The sequence below is a fragment of the Dendrobium catenatum genome, unplaced genomic scaffold, assembly GCF_001605985.2.
Source record: "Dendrobium catenatum unplaced genomic scaffold, ASM160598v2 fragScaff_scaffold_913, whole genome shotgun sequence".
Classification (NCBI taxonomy): Eukaryota; Viridiplantae; Streptophyta; class Magnoliopsida; order Asparagales; family Orchidaceae; genus Dendrobium; species Dendrobium catenatum.
The window spans coordinates 1,338,969-1,352,556 of record NW_021319375.1 but is presented as its reverse complement, the minus strand read 5'-3'; the positions used below and the strand labels follow the sequence as shown (position 1 = coordinate 1,352,556).

General features: G+C 34.2%; 1 protein-coding gene across 7 annotated transcripts in view; it reads left to right on the top strand.

Annotated features, from left to right (window-relative positions):
- Positions 1-13,588, top strand: part of LOC110109376 (GDP-mannose transporter GONST1) — an 82,580-nt gene that overhangs the window by 22,772 nt on the left and 46,220 nt on the right. For 2 of the 7 annotated variants that reach the window (XM_020840421.2, XM_020840418.2), the window contains 2 exons: positions 10,605-10,836; positions 10,968-11,107. In XM_020840421.2, the coding sequence (XP_020696080.1) occupies positions 10,605-10,836; positions 10,968-11,107 (372 nt within the window). Of the gene's footprint in view, positions 1-10,600; positions 10,837-10,967; positions 11,108-13,588 lie in introns of those variants that run through there. The other 5 variants (XM_028697334.1, XM_028697331.1, XM_028697332.1 and 2 more) reach the window with 4 other exon arrangements.

The following is a 13,588-nucleotide window of genomic DNA, read 5'->3' as shown; positions in this document are numbered from 1 at the left end:
CTTATTATTTCACTTAGAAATAGCCCAATTATGAGTCTTACGACCAAGTCTTATAAATTAGGATGTCATGATATTTAATTGTTTGTTTGTTTGAGTGGACAGTAGTTGTTTGTTATGTTGGAACCAGACTATGATTTTCAGTTGTTTACTAGCTCGACACTTACTAGCCAATAGTTGTTGTGTGACACTAGTGTTTTTGCTACAGTAGCTCTTTTCTTTTAGCATAGTAGTTTCTTTACAGTTTCAATAGTTTATTTTTCCTGCACCAGTAGTTCTACTCTTGTTGTGCTAGTGGTTTACTGTAGCATTTGCTCTTCTTTCTGCTTTAACATTTATTTTAATATTAATTTAATTTGAATGCTTGATTAATTTTATTTACTTGCCTACAGGAGCGCTTGAATGCCTGATTAATTTTAGTACTGAGTTTGTATTAGAGTTGTGTTGTGTTTGAGAGTTTTTTTTTTTAGAGCAGTGTTTGAGAGTAGTAGTTATGAGTTTGTGTTTGTTGAGTTTTGAGTTGTGAGTTGAGTTTTGAGTTATGAGTTGAGTTTTGTGAGTTTGAATTGTGTGTTGTGTTTGTTGAGTGTGTTTTGACATGAGTTAGTTGAGTTGAGTTATTTAGGTTTATTATTATGAACATTATGCATTTTATTTTATTTCATTTGATTGATTGATTGGTTGGTAGAATTGTACCCCTCAAACTTAAGGGAAAATTCTATAAGATGGTAGTGAGGCCTGCAATGCTTTATGGTGCCGAATGTTGGCCATTAAAAGAGAAGCATAATACTAAGTTAAGTGTGGCAGAGATGAGGATGCTTAGATGGATGAGTGGCTTTACCCTTAGAGATAGGATACGAAATGAGCATATACGTGAAAAGGTTGGAGTAGCTCCAGTAGAAGATAAGATTAGAGAGAGTCGCCTTAGATGGTTTGGTCACATAAAAAGGCGGCCTTCCGACGACCCAGTTAAGAGAGTAGAGGTATTAGATTTGACTTGTGTTAAGAAAGGTAGGGGTAGACCTAAAAAGACTTGGTTAGAAAATATTAGGAATGACCTTTCTTTATTAGATTTAAACGAGAATTTGGCTTTTAATAGGACTCAATGGAGAAAAAGGATTCATGTAGCCGACCCCACGTAGTGGGATAAAGGCTTGATGTTGTTGTTGTTGTTGTTGTTGCTCCAAATATTAATTTAATTTCAATGCCTGATTAATTTCATTTGCTTTCCTACAAGAGCTCGTGCTCTTTTGGAGTTTCCACATGAGAGTACAAAGTTTGTATTGGAGTTGTGTTTGAGTTTAAGTGTTTTATTTGGAGAGCAATGTTTGAGAGTATGAGTTGTGAGTTTGTGTTTATTGAGTTTTGAGTTGTGAGTTGAGTTTTGTTGTTTTGAGTTATGAGTTGAGTTTTATTTTGTCATTTTGAATTGTGTTTGTGTTTGTTGAGTGTGTTTTGGCTTGAGTTAGTTGAGTTGAGTTATTTTAGGTTTAGTATTATAAACATTATGCATTTTATTTTGTTTCATTTGATTGGTTGATTGGCAGATGAATTTTTTAAAATTTGTTGGTTTATTTTAAATTTTAAATTAATTAAATTGATTACCTAAATTTAATTATCAGTTGAATTTTGAATTATTCAATTAAATAAAAATTGTTTAATTTGATAGTTATTTAATTAAATGTTAAATTGGTTAATTGAATTAATGATGTTTAATTTGGTTGATTAATGAAATTAAATTTTTTATTTGATTAAACTTAATTAGTTAAATTAGTTTTCTAAATTAATTGAGCGGGTTTTGAATTTCAATTTTATTTTAAAGTTATTAATTAATTTATTGAAATTGATTATTAAATTAAGTGAATTTAAAAAAAAACATTTGGTTATCTTGAATTAGATTTTATTAGATTAAATGTTATTTATTTTAAAATAAATTAGATTTGATTTAAATGAATTGTTAAATTTTATTAAATTTTAAATTAGATTTTTAAATTAAGGTTTTATCATTTAATTAGATTAATTAATTAAACAAATGACCTTTCTCCAAATGTTCCGAAAGAAAAGTTTGACTTCCAGGGAATTTCGGTAGCCTCCCAACGTCCCATCCTTTGTAGGGAGGTCGGCACAGCATTTGTTGATATTTTCTTCCCAACGACCTAAGGTCGACAGCGTGATGCCTTGAATTTAAAATCATCTAGTCAGATTTAAGGTCGATGACGCGAGTTCTTCAATTTCAAATCATCTCAACCAGATCTAAAATCGATGGCATGAGGTCTTCAATTTAAAATCATCTCGGCCAGATCTAAGATCGACAGCATGAGGTCTTCAATTTGAAATTCTTCTTGACTGGATTTAAAAACGACAATGCGATATCTTCAAAATTAACATACACCTGACACTTTGCAATAGCCTAAAATGACTTTATTTCTATTGCATAGTTAGAGCAGTACTGTAGAAATATAACTGTTACAATTTTTTATTTTATTCTCTTAAGCTTTTGAGAACAATGGCTTGTCTTGTCTTGCATTAAATGTCAATCCTATGCAATAGATTTCTTAAGGAAGCAAGCAATCGGTTGAAGCATATAGTGAGATATACATATAGGTATTTAGTTGTTTGAAATTGCCTGAGATACTCACACAGGCTGATCATGCGATAGGGAAACAGATATGGGGGTACAATTATATGGATTGAAACACTTAAGTGCGAAGTACTGTTATATGCACTCACAGAGATAGTTCAAATAAAGGCAATAGAATAGGAGTCGAAGGCGGATAGGTTTCACGAGGCAGAGGCAGGAGCAGGCGATTGGCTTGGTTTCGGACGTTTTGGATTGGGGAGCCTGGAGCAGGCATTCGTTTAAGCCAATCAGAAGTGCTTACCAGAAGAAACGGACGGTGCGGAGAAGAAACGGACAGTGCGGTGAACTGGTGTTCGATCGACAGTGGGGAAGAAGGCGGAGGCAGATTTCCATTTTGACATGGGTATTCGCGGACAGAAGAATAGATTCAACGGCGTTGTGATTGAACGGAATTCGAAAATAGGGCTTTGGGCCGCGAGTTGCAAGTGGATTAGAAAAAGGCGAGTCAGTGAAACAACGAGAGTAGAAGGAATTGAAAGTGTGAGCTTTCTATTGTTTTTTATTCTTTTATTGTTAGATTACTAAAGATAGTTGCAATAACGAAGAGTTGCATCTTTTTTTGACAATCAGTTGTTTAGAGTGGGGTGAATTGGGAGCATATCAGAGGAGGTTCACAAAGAGATGCAACTCTTCATTCATTTTTTTATCATACATTTTTTCCTCTTTGTTTGTTTGTTTTTTTTTTTTAATCAATCAACAAGGTGATTATGCATGTCACAAGAGGTTGAGAAAATCCAAGAATCATAGTTTTTATTCCTAGTGCTCCACAAGTGTTGTTAGCAAGGAATAAGTTCATTAGAATTGGAAGAGTTAAGGAAGCTCAAGTTCAGTAAAGGAGAATGGGAGGAGCTCTTAGATCACTAAGAGAGGTCAAAAAGAACCAAGAGTTGGAAGCCAAAAGAGCAATAAAGAAAGTACTAGGAGCTTTAGAACCAATAAAAAACCATGTGAAGAGTTCTCTTGCCCCCTTTCAAAGGCTCCAAAAAGAGTGTCGAGGATAATCGGCACATCGAAGGAGATCATTCATTTTTAGTAAAAGCAGATGATCTCAGTGAGATGAGTGAAGAATCAATGTCGATCATGCACTATTTTGAGAGTCTTCGCACTAGATCTGTTGGCATCTAGCATAGATTACTTTGAGAGTTGATTAACTCCTTGGGATACGAGGCAAGTTCTATGGTAAGGAACTACTTGGCACAAAGTGATGACTAGAGGATAAGCAGTTAAATGAGGAGATATCATAGGAAGAAATGAACAAATGAACTCATTAAGGAATGCGAGTTCTCAGATATTCCTACAAAGATTACAAAAGTAAAAGTCTAAAATGTAATACTTTTACATAGAAATCTTTGAGAATGACCACTTTATAATGGCGTCAAGACATGATAACCAATGTTTAAAATTGCGTATTCGGGTATTGAGGCGTTTTTCATTCGTGAGGCGAGGCGTAAGCCTCAAGGCGTTTTGAATCAAAAGATTGCGTAAACATAAAATAATAATTTTTTTATATACTAATGAGTGAATAATATAAAACATAAAAAAGCATAAGATATGAATTGAAATCAAAACATCCCAATAATAAGACAACATGAAATATAGTTCAACTCAAAATTATATCTTTCCCAAATCCCAGTATTCTTTTCATTAACATATAATTCCAATTTTCGAAAACAAATAGCAATGACATATCACATAAGAACTCATAAGTCATCAACATTGTCATCACTAAGGGGTTCTTCATTTGAATCATCATTATCATGAAATTGATTTATTATGCTTGTTATTTTTAATATAATGTCACCTTAATTTCTATATATTATATCAAAAAATTATTATGCCGTGTCCACGCCGCACCCGTGTTCTATATTTTAAAAAATGTCGTGTCCGTGTCGTGTCGTGTCCGTGTCGACGTGTCCGTGTCGGTGCATCATAGCTTCTAATAGAAGCCGTAAGACTTGCTTTACGGACTACTTTTAATGAAAGCCGTAAGTCCCAACCCAAATTCAAACACCCTGACTACTTTTAAGAGAAGTCGTAAGACCCTCTTTAAATCAAACTTTTGTATAACTTCAAAACGAAGTTATAAATTCCCAAACCAAATCAACTATTGGTATTCTAATAGATGCAAACCCCAAAACCCAAAACAATTAAAACTCACATCTAACCACTGCAGTCTACTCGAGATCCCTGAGAGGAAGCAATCCATGACTTATAATTAGATTTCCTGGGCACTATGGTTAATGATTGTTAGTATTAGTAGACTGAAACCTACGATATACCTAGAAGAATGTAACTATAGGATCTTGATCGGGTTTATTTCAAATTTTTCCATCATTGAGACTAAAACACCTATAATTTATTCATCATTAATCGAGAGTTCTCTCTTATGTGTTAAGAAGGGTAATTAGCTATGAGGTTTCCAACCTTCTTTTCTCATCCCCTCCGGAAATCCTGCGGGCTCTTTCCACCCTTTCTTCTCGGGCTTCTAATCTCTTTCGTCTCCCCGCAAGTGCCACTCCACCTGTATCTTTCTTCTCCAAGTGCAGCAACTTTAGGGTGTCTGTCGTGTTGTTTGCAAGTCGTCGTTATAATTTCTTCTTTTTATTTTTATTTGAAATATAAGAGTTTGTTCTTCCCTTTTCTCGTTCTTTCCTCTTCTAGTCTTTGCTTTGTCAGGTGTCGTCTAGTTATATTCTTGTTAAGCAAAAGATATAGGCTCCCTGTATCCTTTGCTTGCATCAGAGGGCTTGCGCTCATGGAAAGTAAGGACTCAGATCTAATTAAATCCTAACACTACCCTCAGGGAAAATTTGATTAAATGTAATGCGGGATTCATGCAATCGTATCATTTTTCTTGAGCCAACACACCTTGCCTCTTTCCCTCTTTCTTCTCAAAAGTGTCTTTCCCAATCTTTTTCATGCTATCACCGAGTCCTCCAATCAACAACCCTCTAGTATTCTTGTGACAGTGAGGAGGGTGAACCGCCGCACTCTTCGGTCCCTCCTTATCAAGCCCTTATGTTTTTTTTGTAGGTTCTCTGATGGATCCCATTAAAAGGAGCGTTTTTTTCAATCAAGCGGCACACAACATTCTTAGCGACATTCTTAATTTAGAAAACTTTGTCGGCAACATGTGAAATTTTTGCTAACAATGCTGCACACATTTTGAGCCTACTTTAAACACTCTTCGATGCCTTTGATTAAATTTAAAACTCCTCTTGGTTTATTCGGCAATACCTTAGGGCCAAAATAAAACCTATCGTACTTGTACTATAGTAGACTTGCTACACAACATCACTAGAGTTATCGGATAGTCCAACTTTCTTTCTCATGTGCAGTTTGGGTTAGTTAGCCAATCCACTTCCCTTATAACCACTTGGGTGCTACTTGTCGACTTGTCAAATCAACATGTTTACATTTTCTTATTTTTAGTTTTTTTCTCTGTAGATTTTGATCTTAGATCTACATTTTATTGCCAACATGAATGTTATAGGTACTTAAGGGATTCACCTGAAAGCCATGTAATAAAAGTTAGTCCCTTGACTATTAGTATATGGACAATTTAGTAACTCAATCATACAAAATTTATCTAAAATTGTCCCTCTAGGGTTAAATTAAGATCAATTTTATATCACAACTAAAACAAAAGAAGTCATTTTGTCTCAAAGTTTTAGAGTTGATGGATTAAATTAGAGCAACGTGATACTATGTGACTAATTAGCCACACATGAATAGTTTAGGGACTATTTTGAACTTTTTCTGTAAAAATTATATCAACAAATTAATGAAGTAACCAAGTGCATGCACTTATTCACTACATTCCTAAAATTATCTGAAAATTCACTACTTTTCATATAAAATTATTAGTGATACTCTATGATGTTTTATGCATTTGAGTAGGCTTATAGAATAAATCTTTAATAAAGTTAAAAAATAGGTAAAATTCTTTTGAATTTCATATTTGCTTGACCATTTTTCCAAAAAAAAAAAAAAAAAAAAAAAAAAAAATTTTTCAAAAAAAAAAAAAAAAAAAGAAAAGAAGACAAAGGAACATTGGAGTAGTTTATCAACCTAAGAAAGGCCACATTTTTGGTATTATAATATAAGCTATATGCCCTGGTCTATATACACTAGACTAGACAAAAATGTCTATCGACGCATGACCATGCTGCAAGCCTCATACATTTTTGCCTATAGATTTAGTTAACATTGAATCTATTATTTACATAAAGTCCCTCATATTCATGTCGGGTTGGTATGCTTATCAAGAAAATTTATTTTTCTCTTTACTTGTTAACTTATCTTGCATTGCATTGATACTTAAATATATGGCTTTAAAATTTGTGTAGGTGGAGTTTCAGGCATTCATTATTCAGAGGATATAAGACCTATAATCAGGCATACCGATCCATGTGATTAGTTTGTAAGTTCTGGCAGCATCTTTTTGGCTAGTAAAAGAATGCTCTCATATATCCCCACTACTCATATTAGGCTTAAGACGGCACTCACTATAAATGGTGTTTTAAGTCTTTCATTCTCTTCTATATCAAGACATTTACCTTTCAAAGATATAGTGAGTTTAGTCTAGGCATTTTATCTTTAGTTATTGAGGAAATGTAAGCCCTATTTCCCCAGTTTGAATTCATCAGTCTAACCTTCTAAATTCATGTATTGTTGTTCCCAATCTTTTGGGCAATCCTCTCTTGTGAACTGTAATACTAATGCTTTAATTATCAGATTTCAAGATATTATAAGCCCCTTTCTTTATCCTCCTTCGAGTGGCCCCACTTGGAATAGTAATATCCTCGGCCATCCCATTAATGTTCAATTCATTTGACTCATCTCGATCCCCTGTATTCTTTTAGGTGAAGGCACTAATTTTCTATCAGTCGATTAGCATCAATGTCTGTTGTGCTTCTTTAACCATCATTGGCTCCTTTGCTTGATTGATTAATTGAAGGCAGATTGTAGCCTTGAACCCCTATTTGATGTTGAAAAAAGAGCACAAACTAGCATTCTTGATTGAGAGTACTCTTTTCTATTGCATATGTGATGTAATTAATAATGGATGCTTGTGCCTAATATAGACTTTGATTCCCCTCCCCAAAAATAAATAAATTTTGTTAGGACTTCCGAATTGTACTGTATCATTTAGGAAAAATTTTGGGGGTAAATTTTTAATCTGCTTTTCGTTGAATATCATGTTTAGGTTTTCCTCCCTTTGTGGTGGTACTTTCATTCTTTATCGTGAAGGTCTTTCAAAGTCCAAAAATGTGTATCATGAACATACACGCCACACCAAAGTAGGGATTGCTAGTCATTCCTGATCTTTGAAAGGACAAAGTTGGGCCCGAGAACAACCCAAAAACTATTTGAACCTGGACCATTCTTAATACGTTTTTTACATGTATCGGTCTAGGTGTTGTTTGACATCAACAAATTAGATTTGTTGTCATTTTGACAAATGAAAACTAATTTGGAGGATTTATTCACAGCATATGCTGATGCCATGCTCTAAAGAATTCATTCTTTTATCATTCATCGTCATACAAACACATTTTGGACTCATGTAAAACACAGTTTGTAAATTGAAAAGGGCAGGGGCGGAACCACGTTTGCGTTAGGGGGGTGCAATTGCCCCCCCTAATTTTTTTTTTAAATTATAAGGGAGGTGTATTTAAGTAATTTGCCCCCCCCCCCCCCCCCCCCCCCCCCTTTCCCCCCCCCCAACCTCTTATTCTGCCCCCTTTTGCCCTAACCGCCCGTAATCCCCCCTCACACAGCCGCAAAAACTTCACCTGCTTCACTCGCAGAAGACGAATGCGACGTAAGTACTTCGCCTCCCTCCCATGGCCTCATTCTCCTCCCTCCAATCCACACCTCTCCTACCTCCTGAGCGTTCCACTGATGGGTTCGCTTCCTCCTCCCCTTACCACTCAATAGAAGTCCGAAGCGACTGTCGCCGACATCGCGATCAAAGTCTTTCCCGAGCGGAGAAGAGCCATCAGTGGAGAAATTTTGATCTGGACTGGGATTGGGATCTGATTCTCGTTGTAAAATAGAATTTTTGCTGTTCAAGGTGTTGCGGAGGCCTGATATTGTAAGGATCTAGTTTTTCTGCCCTGGCTTCAGCAATGTTTGTGCTAATCTTATATAATCATGTGATTTCTGCCATGTGTTCTTGCAAATCGCCTTCTGTGTATGTGATCTGGGATTTATCTATCTTCTTACCTAGATTGCCTTGGAACCTCCCTCTTGTTCTCTTTCCTGTTCACTGTTCTTTAGTTAACATTACCATTTATTTTAACTTCTTTGGCAGATTTTGAGTTGATGGGCTGAAAGCCATTAATGATGTTGGGCAGAAAAAAAATTCTCCAGTTCTGAAATTTTTTTAATATACTTTTAAGCTAATACAATCAATAGAAGCATCATCTTATCCTTCTTAGTGGAGAAGCTTTTGTTGCTGAATTTATTTACTTTTCGAAGGCTGATCATTTTAAAAACATTTGTATCAAATATATTTATTTAGGTTTTTGTTGTTGAATCTATTTTATCTGTAGAAGATTGAAACTAATATGTTTTGTGAGTTGATTTTTCTTTTCCTTTATATTTCATCGGTTGGAAGGTAATTACATCCAATGCACCGTTCACATCTCTAATTTTAGTAGCTTTGTTTATTGTTTACTTGTAGTAACTTTTAATCTATCTATTATAATAAAATACAAAATTTTGCTTTAAATTATGTCTTCATTTTATTTTTTTAATTGTCCATTTATATGAAAATTTTGCCCCCCCTAAAACGAAAGGCTGGTTCCGCCCCTGGAAAAGGGTTTTACAAAAGTACATAATTGATTTATAAATGCTGGCATGCACAGAGGCTATTAAATTAAAAAAAATGATGGTAATAAAAATATTCACTTTGCTCTGTACGGAAATGTGTTAAAAACAACGCGTCTATAAAATTTGAAGTCCAGCTTGCAAACTTTAGTGATCCAATGTTTTTCAAGAAATAAATGGTTAGTTTTCCTTTGCCTTATATGAAATCTTTAAGCAATCTCAATGGAAGTGAAATGCCATCTCTGAAATCTTTACGCAACCTGAAAGGAAATGAAATGCACAGTATGAATCGGAGGAGTGACTTAGCCATAATTTGTTTATATATACTAATTTAACTCTCCATCGTAGGCTTTAATCAGTATTTGAGTCTACATAGGGGTGTCAATATTTGACCCGACCCGACTCAAAAATTTCGGGTTCGGCCTAACCCGAACCGGGTCGGGTTCGGGATTTCGACCCCTTTGTAAAACCGGGTCGGGTTCGGGTTGACTCGGAAACTCGAAATCAACCTGATTTGACCCGTTTTTAATTAATTTAGGAGGGTTTTAATGGATTTTTTTGAAATAAATAAATGATATTTTAAAAAATTATAAACGTTATTGCCCAAATTAAATTAATTGAAATAAATCTTACCTTAATTTGATTTAGATTTAAATAAATTGAATTAAATAAAAAAATTTAATAAAATATACCTGAATCGGGTTGGGTTCGGGTTGACCTGAACCCGAAGTGGGTCGGGTTGAACAATGTCGGGTCAATTTCGGGTTGGACCCAAACCCGACCCATTACCCGGTTTTGACAGCCCTAAGTCTACATTAGGTGACATACCATGTGGGTCATAGCGAGGAGTTGAAGCCTCAAAATATGGTCTCATTAATGGGCTTAAATTGTACTATGAATGGTGCATTCTTTTTATTTGATTAAACTAATACTTAATGACAACCCTCAAAATAGAAAATATTCCAACAAAAATTAGTTTTAGGTTTGTGTTCCGTGTTTGAAGTGCAACTTTTTCTGTCTCTCTAAACAAATATCCTTTAGGATTTTGTTTTGTCATTTGTGTCATGCAGAAGTGGAATAAAACTTATGATTATAATGTACAGTTTTAAATATATTTTACTTACTGCAGATCGTTTCATGGATCAAGACCCTGTTGTGGTGATGATTCTGATTTGGAAGATGGTGTTTTGACCAAAAAAAGAGAGAAGATTATGCACTGTTGCAGGCCTGTAAACATTTCCAATCAAGCTCTTCTGTCTGGCTTTGCATATTGCCTGTCATCATGCAGCATGATACTCATTAACAAATTTGTGCTGTCAGGGTTCGATTTTAATGCTGGGATATCTTTGATGCTTTACCAGGTGATTTTCTAATTTCTTGCAGATGATGCTGTGGACATGTTTGATTTGTGATTCAACAATAGTAACTAAAATGTCTCATCAACAACTGCATGGTGTTTAACCTCTAGATTCCGGTTTTCCTGCTGTTGCAGAACTTTGTATCAGTGGTCATAGTTTCTTTTTTGAGCAAAATTGGCATGATCTCAACAGAACCCCTAACATGGAGACTAATTCGGATCTGGTTTCCTGTGAATGTTATATTTGTTGGAATGCTTAGTACAAGCATTTTTAGGTATGGAGCCTTATACAAAGCATTCAAAATTTATTAATAACTTTTGGATAATATTGTAATAAACTCTTTAAATTGAATTGGACCTATAGTGCATGGGTGAGGGATGATGAATGACTACTGCCATCTTATACTCAAAGCTGTTACTACTTATTAAGGAACATAAATAAATTTATAGTTTGAGAGAAATCCCGGAGCAGGTTATACTTCCGAAGCTATTCTAGTTTTTGTCATAGGCGCATGTTCCTGGGTAATTATATCATGTGTTTTAAAGTAAATTTTCATTGTTTGTGTGACATGGTACAAGTCGTGTAGCTATTCCTTTGTAATTTAGCATTACCTTGTAGTAGTGTTCCATGGATGGACAAACGTTGCTTAATTCATTGTCTTCTTCTAACCTTCTGTGTTATTTAGATGGAGATTGGGAGGGAAGAAAATCCATATACCTGCACTTTCCACCTATTCATCTGATCATTATTTCTTAAGTTTTTGCTTGTAGAGTATTTCATCGCAGAATTTAATAAGAATGCATATTTGCATCATTTATACTGTAGCTATCAAAACTACCGCATGCCCACTCCCATAGAAAACAGAGGGTTGACCACACCCATATTTTGTGTATGGTTACTATCCTCTATTTTGACATATATGTGTTATATCTACGTAGATAGCGTTTGCTTAAGGTCCTTTGGTTATCAACGGTCATAGAAGTTTGATGCCTTTTCCAGGTTGTTCACACTTCAAAATATTTGATCTTTCTAATTGTGATAGCAATTTAACTGTTTATTTTGAATACTTTTATTAGACCTGACTACAATACTTTATGGGCCAGAATGTTGACCTTTAAAAGAGAAGTATAAAATTAAGTGTTGCAAAGATTAGGATGCTTAGGTGAATGAGTTGCTTTACACAGGGGTACAAATGTTAAGAATGGTAGAGTTAGACCTAAAAATGTTTAACTAGAATGTATTAAAAATGACCATTTTTTATTAGATTTAAATGCGATTTTGACTCTTAATATGACAATAGAGAATAAGGATTCATGTAGCTGACCCCATGTAGTGGGGTAAAGGATTGATTTTTTTTTTTGAAAGTTGTATGTTGCATTTATTAAAGATAATAAAACAGTACTCTTGATCCACCTCTTCTTTAACTAAACACATGTTCAAATATATAGCTCCTAAGTCTAATCAAATAAATTTTTGAAAAGAAAAGACTCAATCATGCAAAACAAAAGATTATGAGCATGTTTATATGTATCATAAAAATACATCAAGAAGTATTTGAAGTTCTAATCTCCTGCATTTACCCTATTGGCCATGCTTCCTTGGATGGTTTTAAGTAGCATTGTTAGCAAGCATTTTATTTATGATTTATTGTGCATCTCTTTTGAAAATGGTCACCTACAAGAAGCACATGCATATATATGTCATTGTTTAAAATTGCGCAATATGAGGTTGTCCTTGAGGTCCGACTCAACACGATTTCAGTGAAAATTGCATCGAGGCGTAAGCCTCGAACTTTTTTTATGAGGCTTGCGCCTCAGCTTAGCTGAGGCCCGCGTTGAGGCACACCACACCTTGCTGACATGATGCTTACGCCTCACCTTATTAATATTTATTTTATTAAAACATACATAAATCCTAAATTAAAGCCTAAAAAAAAATCACGCTTTAATGCACCCTCAAGATGCAGCAACTTCCCTTCGACTGCCTTGACCTCCAACTCTCTGTTTTCTCCATAGTCAACATTGTCATAGCCGCCAAGGATCACTTAAAACTCGAACAACACCACCACTTCCTCTAAAATTTTAAGAGTATTAATCTCATGATCTCATCTTTATATTAATAAAAAATATTTATGAAAGAGGAAGATGATTGAAATAAACAAAGAAGAAGCAATTTGGGAGACATTAGACTCTATAGGATGAGAGAGGGGAGAGACCAATTTGTTGTTATGATGACGACTCAAATAAAAACCTTCTTAGTGATGATAGTGCAGATGAAATCTAAGTTTTTGTCAACTATTCCAGTTTTCTTGATGAATTTAGTGTAGATTAGCAGTGAACTAGAATTAAGAAAGAAGGAATTTAAAGTTGAACTTGATCTTATATGATACTTTTATGTAATTTATATATTTAATATTATTTTGCTCTTATAATATTTGAATTTTAATTCTATTTCATGTAATTTATCACTTGCCACTTTGTCTTGTCAATTTTTTTATTTCATATTTATGTAAAATTGTTACTTCATAATTCAATAGAGAAAGATAGCACGTTATCCTTTAACATATTATTTGAATATTATATAAAAAAAATTACTTTTAACATTTATTTTGACTTAACACAATTTTTTGATTTTGAGGATTACGCCTCGCCTCACAAACAAAAAATGTCTCAATACTTAATTGCACAATTTTAAATCTTGAGATATATATATATATATATATATATATATATATATATATATATATATGCTAACT